The sequence below is a fragment of the Nicrophorus vespilloides genome, unplaced genomic scaffold, assembly GCF_001412225.1.
Source record: "Nicrophorus vespilloides isolate i.1.1-1 unplaced genomic scaffold, Nicve_v1.0, whole genome shotgun sequence".
NCBI classification, from domain to species: Eukaryota; Metazoa; Arthropoda; class Insecta; order Coleoptera; family Silphidae; genus Nicrophorus; species Nicrophorus vespilloides.
Genome location: NW_017099143.1, coordinates 302828 through 317978, shown reverse-complemented (window position 1 = coordinate 317978; position 15151 = coordinate 302828). Strand labels below are relative to the sequence as shown.

At 31.1% G+C, this 15151-nt stretch overlaps 1 protein-coding gene across 2 annotated transcripts in view; it reads left to right on the top strand.

The window, feature by feature from the left end:
- Positions 1-1480: 1480 nt before the first annotated feature.
- LOC108564091 (low-density lipoprotein receptor-related protein 2) overlaps positions 1481-15151 on the top strand; it is an 87122-nt gene continuing 73451 nt past the window's right edge. For both annotated transcript variants that reach the window (XM_017922999.1, XM_017922998.1), the window contains exon 1: positions 1481-1876. In XM_017922999.1, coding sequence (XP_017778488.1) covers positions 1771-1876 — 106 coding nt within the window. In that variant the 5' untranslated portion in view covers positions 1481-1770. The remainder of the gene's footprint in view (positions 1877-15151) is intronic.

Sequence of the window (15151 nt, the reverse complement as noted above, 5' to 3'; positions counted from 1 at the left end):
TTTTATGATAACCATGCAAATGCTGAAAATTACAATTATGATGACAGCTATATTTTTTTTACGAATTTAAAATTTTTAATGTAAATTCCAAAATGAAATAACAATTTGATGCTTTATTTAAAAATTTCCACACAATATAATATAATCGCTTATACAATAATATATGTCACATATCCTTTAATAACATAACATTAAATAAATAATTCTTACAAAAAAAATATGAGATTAAAAAAAAACATAAGAAAGTCTAGTTATTTTAAACTTAAATTAATATACAAAATTTGTAGTCTAAAGAATTTAATAGGTTCAAATCATTTATTTTTATATACACACATATACTAAATGAATGAAAGTTGCAATTTAAAATTAATGTAGTTTCATAATATAATATTATATGTATAACGATATTTGCATGCAACCACTGATATATTTTTTAGGATATTTAGTTTTTGTTAACTAGTGATAAATGGAATAAAACTTTGCTGGATGAAGGCTTACGTAATAAGCCTTTCTTACAATACTCATGACCAAACAAACTGAAGTTTTATGAAAAAGTTCCTCAAGAAAATAAATTATTATCAAAAAAAAACAAGTGATTTTTAGGAAAAAAATGTATATTAAATATTTGACTTCGATAATGGTCGATGATAAATATTAAAAAAAAACTCTAAAATGAAAGTCATTATTCCATTTACTTATAATGTAGAATTTTTTATCAATTTTCTATTATTCTCTGTGAAGAATGTTTCTTAAATTGGAGGTAGTATGCAAATAGCATTTTTTACAAATAGTATAGTCTCATTTATAATGAAAAATGATAGTATTTATAGTGTTTTATTAGTAATTTTAAAAGATCCTAAAAAATAAAATTGTAGATTATTTGTTTATGAGAAAAAAAGTAATTTTCACATTTTTCACAAAAAATGATTAAATATTTGACTATGGATGGTTTGTGATAAGGAATAAGTAGCAAGTGGCACTATAATAGCATATTTTTATATTAATAATATGGTCATTTATATGGAGAAATTGCAATTGTATAATGTTAATTATATCGTTAATTTAAAAAAAAAATAATAAATCTAATATTACATTTACTTTGTAGATTACTTTTTATCAGAAAGACAAGTGATTTCTATTCTTCTTTGTTAAGAATGTTTGATAAATATTTGACTTTGTATAATGGTTGATGATAAACAGTAAATGGCAGGTAAATGACGGATTTGTGCTTGGATAAGAAGCCCTGTCTGTACACGTCTGTGTGTGTGTGGTGTGTCGTAGTGAATACAATGGAGAAGAGTAATCCGTAACAGGTAGTATCATAATAGCATTTTTCGTATCGAGCAGCCTTCCTTCCCCGGAGAATATTCTACCTGGCCAGGTGTAGCGTAAACCACCTGAGCGCGCCGTTCAAAGCGCCACCAATAAGTTTCTATTATCTGGCAACCGTCGAAGCACGCATCGCTCAGTCTGCGAGCGGCGACCGCGTTGAAAGCTCCTTCGTGTCCCGACAACTGCGAGACAGACCGTACGTACTACGTAAACTACGGACTCGAGTATAATTACCTGTGGATACATCAACATCATCATACTCTTCTTAGACTCTACCTAAAACTAGTTGTGCTCACCGAGCCGTGTGATGTGTATTTAGTTCCCTCTGACTTTGTCTAGTACATACATTTATAGATAGATATAATTATTACAACTAGAGTAATGCCTATCTAGAGATACATAGATATTGTGTAGGAATACTGTGATTTGAGTGATAAGATGAAGTGTATGCGGGGTGGCCCCAGCTACTTGGGGTCAGTATTCTCCGTTCTTTTCCTATATTGGACCGCAACTCTCGTCCTAGCCGACATCCGAGGATTATCAGGTAAAACCTTCATTCGAATTGCATTCATCTAAACTACTTTTCCGACTTTCTAATTACGAATTTATATAAAATTGCCTGTTGTGTGCATTTATCTGCGAAGAGCTCTCTTTGCATGTTTTTTATATGTTGTGTGTACGTGTATGCGTGCGTTCGTAAGTGTGGAAAATTCTTTAAACACCGACTCTCTTCTTCGTCTCCTTCGACGTGGCACTCTTGTATATTTATTTTGTAGTTAGTTCAGGAGAGAAAAAATATACGTATATATATACACACATTCAAAACCAGTTTCCACCGACGAAAACAGTTGAGTTCCACGTCTAAAAGTTGGGTTTAAAACATGGAAATAATCATAAAAATATTATGTGTTTTTATATGTGTGTGTATTCTAGCATCCTATACGATATATATATATATAAAACACGAATCCGCATCTCGTTTCGCGGATATCTACTTCGCGATGCAAGACGCCAAGAAATCTACCGTTACTTGAACTAAATCTCTATATTATAAACTGCCATAATTAGTTAACCCTCTCGTATACTGAATATGCACAAGGTCATTCGCCTCGATATCAAATATCGGCATAAACTTATGCCGATGAACCGAATCGCACATATTATTTTTTTTCTTTGATTACACGGCTCGATTTCATTTATCGATATCATATGCACAATTTTCTGATGGTATCATCATTGTGTCGCAAAATGTTGCACCAAAAAAAAATGGAGAAAAGAAAAATAGGAACGAAATAAAAAAAGGAATTTAAAACTAGTGTGTGTCCACGTAACATTTTTTTTTGTCTTCATTCAGCCGACATCCGTTTCCGTATTATTATTCAAAAATATTCCCGCCTCGGCGTGGATCATTAAATATGTATGGCAATGCATCGGCGACGTACCATAGTGGAAGAGAAATATACCTAAAACAAAGTCCTCGTTCTTTTCACTTGCCAGAAGTGAAATTAAAATCTACTTATTTCCTGCTAGAAAACACGCTGCTAATTAATTACGTCTAGACGTGAAATTTCACGATTCCAAATAATTGCATTTAAATCGATTTCTGTGTCTGCTTCTGTACTTACTTTTTCTTTTATTTTTGCATTGTCCCACCTACGTCAAAGGATTTAAGCATGATCGAAGAACTGATATTTTTATTATTAACTTTCTAATCTTCTCTGTTCGTAAAAGTCATAGAGCAAAGTTGTGATTTGAGAATGTATACTAACTACGTACACCTCTGATCCCATGTCTACATATTTAATTAACTCCTTTCCGCTTCATAAGGCGTAATTAAATAAACTCCCTGTACCATTAATTGACGCCGAGCTTGAAGAACTTACGGATATGACGCAATTGCGTAATTTTGATTCTAGTGAAGACTAGATTGAAGAACATTTTTGGTGCAATAATTATACCAGTTCTATTTTTAATATCAATTCGGATACGTATCTCCGGTTCTTGCGTAATGATATATTGATGGTAATTGAGATTGGCATTTAGGGATATGTTTTTTCCTTTTTCGCTATCTCCCTCTTTTAGGGCATTATGTTTTTTTTCTTCACTTGCTTGAGCGATGGAATGGTGTGTGCAATTTTACGTAACTGCTTTACTCGGAAATTGAAACATATAAATCTCCAGAATTTTATTTAATAAAATATATATACACTGTTAGGTGCGCATGTGTACGCTTTTTCTTACTGCGTGTACTTTAAATTACACTGGAGGTAATTTCAATACAATTCCTTTGTTGTTTTCTTTGAAGCATTTAAAATGAAAATTTAATGAACAAGAGGAGAGCAGTGAAACGCAGAGGAAAATAGAAGAGCATTTTCACTCGCTCTCGGAAGATATGTGTGTGAAAATTAAGAAACGTTAACATTATATTTTTAATACACGTTTTTCAGAAAAGAAAACTTTATTAAATATCTTTATATATTCAATTGTTCAACAATACTATAACATTCAAACCAATTTAACATAATGGTGGTTTTTATAAGAATGTAATGAATTGTCATTTATGGAAAGTGTAATTTTATACAATATTCAACAAACATACATTTTTTAGTATCAATACTTGATTTGATGTAAATTCAACTAAAATATTTATGTTATTACTTGTTGATATTATTAATATGTTAACTAATCTTTGGTCACGAGTTCTTGTTATTCCAAAATAGAAAAAAAGCAAACAAAAAACTAATGTAGTCACTTAAAATATTATAAACATAATATATTAAATAAAATATCAGAAAATTATTTTGTTTTCATATAAATGAAAAAAGCAAGACATAATGCTATAACTAATTATCTGAATTTTAATTATTTTTTTTAATTCAACTAACATTATTTGATATACTTTTATAATTTCTAATTACCAGGTTAATTATCAAATAATAATTTTAAAATTTTGAATACTATTTTATATTGTTTATAAATAATAAATGCATACACATTTTTAATTCAAATCATAAAAATCGTATCAAATATTGTTTTATAAACTTTATGAAATGCGATAAGGGAGAAGTAATTCCTGGAGAATCAATATTTTCCATGATTGGAAGATTATTAACTTGGCAATTGGTGTATATATATATAAGTCTGGTATGTTTTAATATAATGCACTACTTTTATGATTGCTTCGTTTGTCCATTCGCTTTATTGCGAATAAAGAAAGAAAGAAAAAACAATTAGCAGAAATAAAACGTTGTAAATGAATAGATGGTCTTTGACCTCTCTCGCTTACTCGAGTCGCGGTTTCCTTGCATTCAATGCTTGCAGCAGAAACCGTAGAAATTTCTCTACTTAATTGATGTCGGTGTTAAAGGAGGATGAAGAGAGAGCAGAGATAGTGAAGGAAAAAGCGTACACTGGTTTTCTTTGTATATTGCACTTAATAAGCCGAGATACATATTAATAATATTAGAATTTATTTAATAAAATCAATAGGAAACCGTTTCTTTGCTTTAACTGCAATTAATATGCTCATGAATAAAGATGACACGAATGCTGGGCCGGAGGACATGCTGCACGCTGTATACCAAAATGGGGTGGATATTAATTTTAAACTGGTTTTGCCCCAAACAAAATGTAGACACTAATTGTTTCCGTGTTATCGATTCAAATAAATTCCATTTAATGAAACCATCTCGAAAGCTCTGCTCAAAAATCGAATGAAATGATTTTGGTGTTTTGTAATAACAATTGTTTTTTTGATATATTGCGAATAATCGTGTCATTTCTCTGATTAAACGGCGGTTGGTTAATTAATTACGAAATGTCCAACTAATGAATTACAAGTTAAACAATTATATTAAATTTCATCTCGGTGACGTCTCTTGTGCTCTTACGAAGTGACATTCATTAAAATGCACGAAGTTGCATGCGTTGCCATATTTTTTTTAATGAACACCACCGAACAGGTATAAAATATACGTTCACATAATCAAGTCGATTTTTATCACGGACGCTTTTATACAGGTAGTCCGATTCTCCTGGAACAAATTTCGTGAGACAATGTATAATCATTTAGATCTAACTGATACGTTTAATGTTGTTTCTTTTTCCACTTTTCCTCGAAATTATTATATTTAATTTTGAACGTTATCCTCGGGATACACAGCCCGAAAGAACAGTACGTATTCAATTTCATAACTTAATGTAAATCCAATTATTTACTTCATTGAGATGTTTACATTTACATATCATTTAAAAATAAAACGAAATTCATTTTTTATGTATACGGTATATCAAAAACGATGATTCATGTTTAACAATAATATTGACTATTTATAAATTCTTTCATTGTGTAATAATATTTTTAGCTTTGCGTTAACGTTACACATTTATATTATAAACTTTCATCGAATTTTTAAATAATATTTGAAGTTATTCAAAAACAATTAATAAATTATAAATGTTTATTAATAATATTGAATGTTCTTTTGTTTGGTGTGCATTGTGCATGTAATTTACGTAACTTGATTTATTTAAATAGACTTTAGCTTCATTAGAAATTTTTAGCTTTAAATACGGTGATAACCTACTATATTCAATTAAAATGATTACTTAGAATACTTATATTATTATTATCATCTTTACTTTCCAATTTGTGTTACTTACATATTATCAAGTAAATATTAAGAGAAGTTGAGAATAAATTATTATGCAAGTGACTGTGTTTTTAATTAATTATACATAATTAGTCACATTAAATGAAGATTTCCCTTACATTAACTTATTTATTCCTAAATCTAACATTCTTGATTTGTGTCCTAGTTGAAATGTTTATTTAAAACTAAATTGCATAATGAATCATTTGGTCCTCAATACACAAATTGAGGGAGCAGCTGGCTTGAACTCGACACGAATTTAGCTCGAAGAAGAAATTAATTTATCTCGTATTTAAATGTCAGTCAGTTTTATTGGCTGCCCACTCTCTGAGGCTTCAGACTTACGATGATAATTGATTGGATTTGGCTAAAGCAAATGATAGTTACAACATTGTTAACCTTTAACTCCGGAGGGCGCGGCGTCTCTTCAAATCTAATTGACCTGATCGAGTTGCCCGAATTAAGACTTCTTTCATTTACACAACGTACTGTAAAGTGAACGTTGAATGGACTCCCTTTACTCATATTCCCTCGACGGGCCGTGTAAAACCTATATATTGTGTCACATCCGGCGTAAAAAGGGGCATTTACAGGGCTTTCTTCTCCATCTGAGTGAAAGGAAAATGAGGAGGGTGGAGTGCTAAGCTTAATTCCACAAAGTCGTTAACAGATTTAAGATTATAAATAGAATAATAAAATCAGCATACCGTGGGATCAAAGTATGATACAAAGCAGATCAAAAATCATTTCTCTAGCGTAACGATTTTAAGGAAGAAACTGCCTGTGAACAGGTTTATTCCCGACCCAAGGGACCGTAGCAGACTGATTATATTGATAAAGTTAAGCCCCCGCCGACTTTAAAGATTATGCATGATGTAATTTAATTACAAGAAAGTAGCTGCAAACATTATGAAATAATAAGTTGTTTTATCATCTGATACTATTTCTTTCAAAATGTTTATTGATAATGCTATAATTTAATTACATTATGTGTATTGTTAATAATTATGAATAAGATTTTATAAATATTTTGTTTTTATCTTAAATTTATACTTAAAAATATTTAAGATAACATTTCTTTAAATCATTTTATTACCATTTTTTTCTAATAACAATGTATTAGCCAAAATATCATATACATATAAATTAATGTACAATAAAAAAAATATCGATTGTAGTTTTGTTTATATTTATATATTTCAAATTGAATTGATTTAATTGATAATGCAAATAATATTAAACCTGTTAATGAAAAAAGACCAGTAATAAACAGACGTACATTATGTAGTTTGCAATTTGATGTGAAAACATGTCTTTGGAAATAAGGGTGTAAAGTGGATCTGGAATCGGAAGTGAAAATGGGTGTCTTAAATGATGAATCCGACTACGTTCTTCGAGCAGTAGCAGTTCCAGAAGACCCCTCTTCAAAAGAAATGTGAGAACATGAACATACGGAAATAGTCCGCTTTACACCGAGTTAGTGGATACGAAATAAATTAATGCTGAAACAAAGGGATGAATACACAAGACGTCTATTTGAAGCTCGAAAGGATTTTCTTCCTTGGATTATCCTTTTATTTTCACTCAGCCTAAATCCTTCCACGTGTCTCGGCCATCCACCTTCCCTGACATCGATCCAAATGCAACGGATGGAATCAATGCACCATGCATTTTTAATATTCCAAGTCATTGTTTGTACATTTGACAAGCGATAGATTCATTTTCTTTTCTTTTTATCCTTCCGGATCTCTCGGATTCGAGACTGCGGCCGGAAATGCTCATTTCAATAATAAAGCGAAGCGCTCCGGGCAATTCTCATCCTTCTTATACGAGAACTTGACCTCGATTACCAATCATTTCCGCGGTATTTCAGGGAAAGATCATAATCGCATAAACGTGAAAGAAAAGGAAATAAAGAAAAAACGGCATCAACTGGCGCGCACACCGTCACGATAATTTAACTTTCTATAGAATATGGTTCTTGCATCTTTTAAGTTTATACTCGAACTATAATTTCACAATCAAGTTTAACTTACTTAAAATTCTAAATTTTTTTTTTTAACATTCAACCTACCTAGCTTTGAATGGATGTCACTTCTTCGATCGATATCACTATTACCGCACAACAAATCATATTTAAATAAGCTTAGATGATATTCGAACCAGGTCTTATTACCCTTTCGCTATTTCGGAGTGGATATCCGTAGGGTGTTTGGAGAGCCATGCATAAGTTACAGGGCTTCCTCGGTTATTTTCTTTTATACAACGATCTAACTTTAGTCACTTCATTTTATAATTCATTATTATTATTTCCACCTTCTACTCCACTGCATTTTTACCTGCGCAACGAGTTTCGAAAAGTTTTCCACGATAATACCGTCGTCTGGACATTTTTATTAATAGAAATTTATTGCCTTAATTATTACAGTAATCCACTTCTCCAGGAAAACCAACCTTCCTAGGTTTTCTTTCGCCATTTCAAATAGTTTTACTAAAACAAAAGATATAACCTTACTAAGTAGATAATCAAATATTTCAAACATAAACTCTTGAGAAATAGACTCCTTTTAAAGTGAAGCCATCTTGCAGTTTATATAAAAGTAAAGTGACAAATTCAAAAATAGTTAACAGTTAAATATGCTTGTTTAATGTGATTTATAGAATGAAGTTATAGGAACTAATTTTAGTATTTCAATGTAAAAAGAAGAATGCTTACCATCCTAGGAAGTTATACGACGCCCTTTCCTAAGTTGTTTTACAGCCAGCCATGACAACTTCAGACATTCTCATTATGCTGTTTTATTCTGCAGTTTGTTTATAATTAGTTTTATTAGTAATTCGGTAAGTTTGCAGTGGCGTCGGAGGCTCCTGCAGCCGTCTTGTGCTGCGGTTTGTATTTACGCGAAGGATGCACGTAAAATTTTATTCGTTTTTGAGTTTAATGCCTGGATAATAGGATTTATTCGAGGCGCGGCGAATTTAAATTGTTCTCGGAAAGTTTTGCAGTTCGAAATATATTTTAAAACGATGTTTGTATGCCTGATGCGGCCCAACGGAACCGTGTCACAGACACCTTGGGCGAAAACTCGCAAAGAAATCGAAAAAATACACACGAAAAGTACGCACGTAGAAAAACAAAAAGTAACCGAAGAAGTTTTTGCCTCCTCAAAGGATTTCACTTTATTTTTGAGGCTTCGCAAATGGGAAGAAGAGGCGAGAATAGAAAAAAAATGTCAAGGATGCAGCATTTTTGCATCCTGGTTCTTTCTTATTTATCGTGGAAGCATTGAAACCTTGTGCGGTACATTTTATCTTCTTCTTGTTTTTCATCATCTGTGCTCGTCCTGGGTAAGTGCGCTGCTAACTTAATTCCCAATTGAATTGCTTTGTGTAAACAGCGCATCGTCCTTTCTCTATTAAAATCCTTCGCCGGGGCTATATATATTTACTGCATCAAGGATATTGCTTTCGTTTATTATGCGCGGGACAACATTAAACTTGGGGCATAGGAAAAGTACATCGCGATGGATGCAAATGAAATTTCAAATTAATTCCTACTCACATTTAGTCCTTTAAAATAATAACTACGCTCATACATAATTAAAACGCATTCAAGGATTTCGTTAATTTTCACACACATAGTTTTATAATTTCAATAGTCATACTCTAAATTTACATACACATTTAAATTTGCTTTAATCCCAATAAATTTACCAGTACTTTAATTACAAAATATTCAAGAACATAAAACAAAACATTTCAATTTAATCAATTTCGCATTTAAAAGAAAACGAAATATAATGTTTTCTTTTAATCTAAGCTCTACTCGTTTATAATAATTTATCTTACTCTATTTCTACAAAACTTGCAAAAAGTAATTAATTACAGATTGCTGTAATAACGACAATACTAAAAAGCAAAAAAGAACAAAATATGTTTGGAAATATCACATCTATATTTTTTTTGATGCAATTTCTCACTCAAACCACACGTTAAAAAGACATTTATATTTCATATAAAAGCCATTAGCGCAACGGCCGAGGGCAATATCAAATATGACATACGATTGAATCATTTATCATTTCTCATTTTTGGGGCCTAAAAATTTCAGCGACGACGTTCAAAGTGCAAAGATTTTATCCTGCCGTGCACGTAATAACACTATTTTTCATTTACTTTTAAAGCCTCTCGTCATTCTCGTTTTTCTTATTGTAAATAATGAATCGTAGTTTTTTTTACAGGCTTTTGTGAGAGATTAAAAACATTCCAATAAGTAATATTTACATGCACTTCTTATCTATTTTTATAAATTATCAATATAAATTGAGAAATCATCCTCAGTTATTTCATTATACTTAAGAAAAGAAGACTAATAGGATAATATAAGTTATGTTGTTTCCTGACAACCATACTCGTGTTTCCTTATAATACGGTTTGAAAAAAGTTGAGCAAAATAAAAATAAATTCTAAGTAATTAGTACACAAAATTATTTTTTATACATAAATGATCAAGTTTTTTTATTGTATCTAGTTAGTTCATCGGTTATTGATATTAGTGGAATCCACATTATGCGAGGTTTTACTGTATATTGTACAAAATACTAATATTTTTATAGAAAAAAAATAATTAATATAAACATAATATAAACATAAAAAATATACATAAGAATAAGTATTAGTGCCAGATGGGAATAGATTCTTTATTTTCTTTTTCCATCATTTTTAATAAAGCAATTATTGTAATTTCTATCGAATCCTGCCTGCTTTAAGGTCAAAGTGCGCGCGACCTTTGGGATTTACAAAATTTCTTTCGTACCGTAACCAACTTTCTAATTCAATTCTTCCAATTGGCGAACGTCGAAATTATAACGCGCATTGCATATTAGATTTTATATTTCTTTCTATGCAAATGAAAACAGCCTCTATAATTTGTATTCCATTTAGCTATTGTAATAATCTGAATACAAAAGAGAGTGAAAAATGAAAGAACCGAAATTAATAACTTGAATATCAATATTTGAATGAATATGGATGATGATTCTAGAATTAAAAAGGGAAATCAAGAAATTGTAGATGTGCGATCCGTAATGAAAAGTTAATTACAAGTTCTGTCGAGATGGGTGGTTGGCTGGTCGAGTCGGGTTGCTGTGCGAGAGATCTGCCCTACCGCTTTAAAGTCCTCTCTAATTAGCAGCTGAAAAAATACAGAGTAATTTCCGCACAAGTGCGCCAACTGCTGAAATTAGCTGTAAATTACCTGCACACCCCTGAGATTGAAATTAACAGCGAATTGGTTTCCGTGTGTGGGTTATGCAGGCATTGGTAACACGACAAGAGAAAAACAAAAACACGAATTAGGAAAAGTATATGTATGAGATAGAGATAGTTAAAGATATGAAGTAAAAAATACGGTTTACCTTAATCTTATAAATTGCTATTAAGCAATAGGTACATTTATTCAGCGAATCGATGTTTTCAATACGTTATTATAAACTACTTTAGTTATAATTACTTGCATTTGACATTTCAATTTATTCGCTTGCATTGAATCAATGTTAATTATGCCTAATAGCCCATTAAACATACTTTTCCAATTACCATCGTGAAATGCACGAATTAAATTAGTAAAGGTTTAGTTAGAAAAAATTGTAATATTTTAACTTATCTTTACAAAATTGTAGTTTTTTTAAATATTTATATAATTGTATAATGTTTATATATTTTCTATTTTTGAAATACAGTAGTTTAGACCAGCGTTTAGACCACTAAATTCAAAATATTGTATCCCGCTATAAAAATAAGATTCTAAATATTTTGTTTTTACATTGTGCCTTTTATAAACATATAACGCACTAAGGTGGAAATTTGCAAATAAGTGGAATGAGAATAGAAAAAAGAAGATTGCAAACATATTCAAACTACCCTCAAAATTATCTCGAGGACCACCGATTGGTTTATACCATTTTGTTTGTATTCTAATAACATTTATTGTATTCAATATAAAATTACATAAATAATTACAGATAAAAATAATTTAACAGAACATTATTTATGGAAATATTCGTTAAAGAAATTTGATACATATCCAGGATATAAGTTTCCTGTACTAGATTTTTTTATCATTTATAATTATAGCAGAAATATTGAGCTAACCTAGATATATAATAATTTAAATACAATATTGATTTGTAATACTTAGAAAATAAGTTTTTATAAAAATATTTTGTAGTAATTTTATACTTTACTATCATTAATTTAATAATAATAACAATAAAACTGAAGAACCTATTGGTCCATAGGCTGTTGAAAAACCATACATTATGTAGTAAATAAATAATTATATGACTGATTTGTATGTTTATATTAAATGTTTATGTGTTAAATCATTAATACTACTTAAATGCACAAGCGTCATTATCTGACATAAAAGTTTTTGTTTGTGGTAGAAACTAGAATGATTCAAGCATTTGTTATAGTAATCTTAAATAAATATGAATCTTCACTTTATGTTCTGAATGTAAATACTGACAATGTTTCGTTATACGAGTAAAAAAAACTGCAAAAAGAAACAGAAAGCAAAGCGAGTTTGTATCAAAATAATTTATTCGTTATATAGCTTTTGCAGAACGTATCTAGGTCGTAAAGCGAGGTAGTAATCTAATTATACTATGAATATATTTTAATTAGCTATAGCATAATTTATGAGAAATTCATATAACAATAGTTGGTTATTAATTCTCAGGTAATTACATTAATCCCTGCTATTAATTGGGAATGTTTAATCTTGGGATATATTATTATTATTACTATGATCTAAGAATACATTGTAGGGAATGTTTCAATGATTTATCAAATTACCGTTCGGTGTATATATATTTTTTTGAAAGCAGATTGTATGTGTACGGAAGCGTATCAAATAAATATGAAAAGTGTACGGTGAAAATATACCCCTCCGGTTCCTCGCAGCGTTTCTCTGAGGATTCCTGCGAACCAAGCTCATTTCGTGTGTACCAATTTTCCGCCTAATAAATATGGCCAGAAAACAGTAGGAAACAGGACGCATTCTGAGCTGCGACCGGAGATAATACCAAAATAGTTATGGTAATATCAACGGATCCTCGTTAAAATGTTTATATTGTAGAATCCGAAAGCGGATATCGATTCTGGTTTGCATATATGCAAAAGACTTTGTACAGGGTGTTTGTTTATTGGTGATTAACAAAAAGTTATTGGAAAATTAAATCACCATTAAATATGATTCAATAGCATTCCAAATCTGTTAACTATTACTTTTATAAGAACAATATTTATTGCAATAATATTATAAACTTTTGTATTATATTATCAACAAACAAAAACAGAAAATACAACATGTTGAATCATTACATAGATCTTTATACCCTAAATATCCTCAGTCTATATAATTTCTCAGAATATTCTAAATTGCTAATATCTATTTTTGTTTCTTTTCTAATAATTCAAAAACTAACTTTATAAAAACAATTTTATGGGCTTCATACATCATATACTGAAATGTTTTGGTGATTACTTTGCAAGTGTTTAATAATTAAATTAATATTTCATATATTTTGAACTTTATTTATTTGAAACAAGGAAAGGAAAAATATTTTCATTTAGTTAATTGCTATTCTTAAATACTGTTATTACATATAAATGGTATTATTAAAATTTACTGGAACTAGTAAATATTTGTGCAAATTCCAATTGAATATTGTATTAATTGAAAAAAATGCACGCAATAATTGCGATTTCTATTAATAAACTAATTACTGCGGCGTTGGGAATGTCTCGGAATGATTATGTCATGCATTATGCATATGGCGTAAAAAAATCTGCAGAGCGTTTGGGGTAGAGCGTGCGTTCTGCTAATATATCGAATACGTTCGGTATCAGAAAATTTACAGATATACGTGATACGGTGTCGGCGTTCAATGAACTTTTCTCAGAACAATCACTAATAAATACAAAACCCTTTTAGAAAGTTCCTGGCCGCGCTCGAATGTGTCGCGTTATGTAACAGCAGCAGTAGCGAACGCACTGCCAGCAACCAACCAAACCATGGAACAGCAGCGTCCATGTGTATTGTCTTCAGCCCGTTCGCAAATGATTAATGCCACCGAGGCCTTATCTCTCCTATCCGACCGTTACAGAAGATGCCGGATACTCCATGCAACACTCGGAACCCATGTAAACACTCGAACACCCATACATGCTCATACACACACACACTATGCATGCATGCCTTATGATTTACTCTGTGCGAATGTTACGTAAGCTCTTCTATAGGAGCGTGGAAGGCTGGACAGGACGTCGCTATGGGTCCGTGTCCTTACACATTTGAAATGTAACCTTGAACCTGAACGACGTGGCATGGCATCGAGCAACTCGTAGAACAACTCGCGAGCCTCGCGAAAAGAAGCTCGAAAACTGTGCGACAGAGACGTCACGCATTCTTTGCGGTGCGAAAAGAATATTATTTATATTTTCGGAGGTCGTCCAGTCCAATTTGGACTAAATTATGACTTTCACTGAGTCAATCGTGACATCATAACCAAGGGCTGGGACACGTAGGATATGCCCAATTTCCGTTACCTCGTCCACTATGAATTGCGTTGAATTAACAAGAGCGTCATTATTTTTGTGATCTTCTAAAACATTTATATAGTATAGTAAACGTAGGATCAATAACGCGAATTCAAATTGGTCGAGTTCTTCTGTTAACACCTACTGAAATACCGTTAGCTCGTCGTGACTTACATTACGGTAAATATGACGGTGCCGTTGAAAAATATTACGTTTCTAAATCATTCCACACTGAATCCACGCTATATATCCATTCCACATATACGAAACCTAGTCGATATTCAAATCTTAATGAATAAATCAAAGACTTGCAGAAATATATTCATTAGAATAGCAATAATAAAGTAATCTAGCTATTATTCAAGTATGTTTCCCAACATGTTAACGAACGTAAAGCTAATAGTATTCCCCGACGTGTATCGGCCGGTTCTTTTCCTTGAAACACCGGCGTTTTAACCTTGAAACCGTATAAATGATACCTGTTTGTAATTTGCAACGAACAAAAAAATGAAAAGAAATACAATGGACGGTATTCAATGAATTTGTGTAAGCGCTTCGACTCT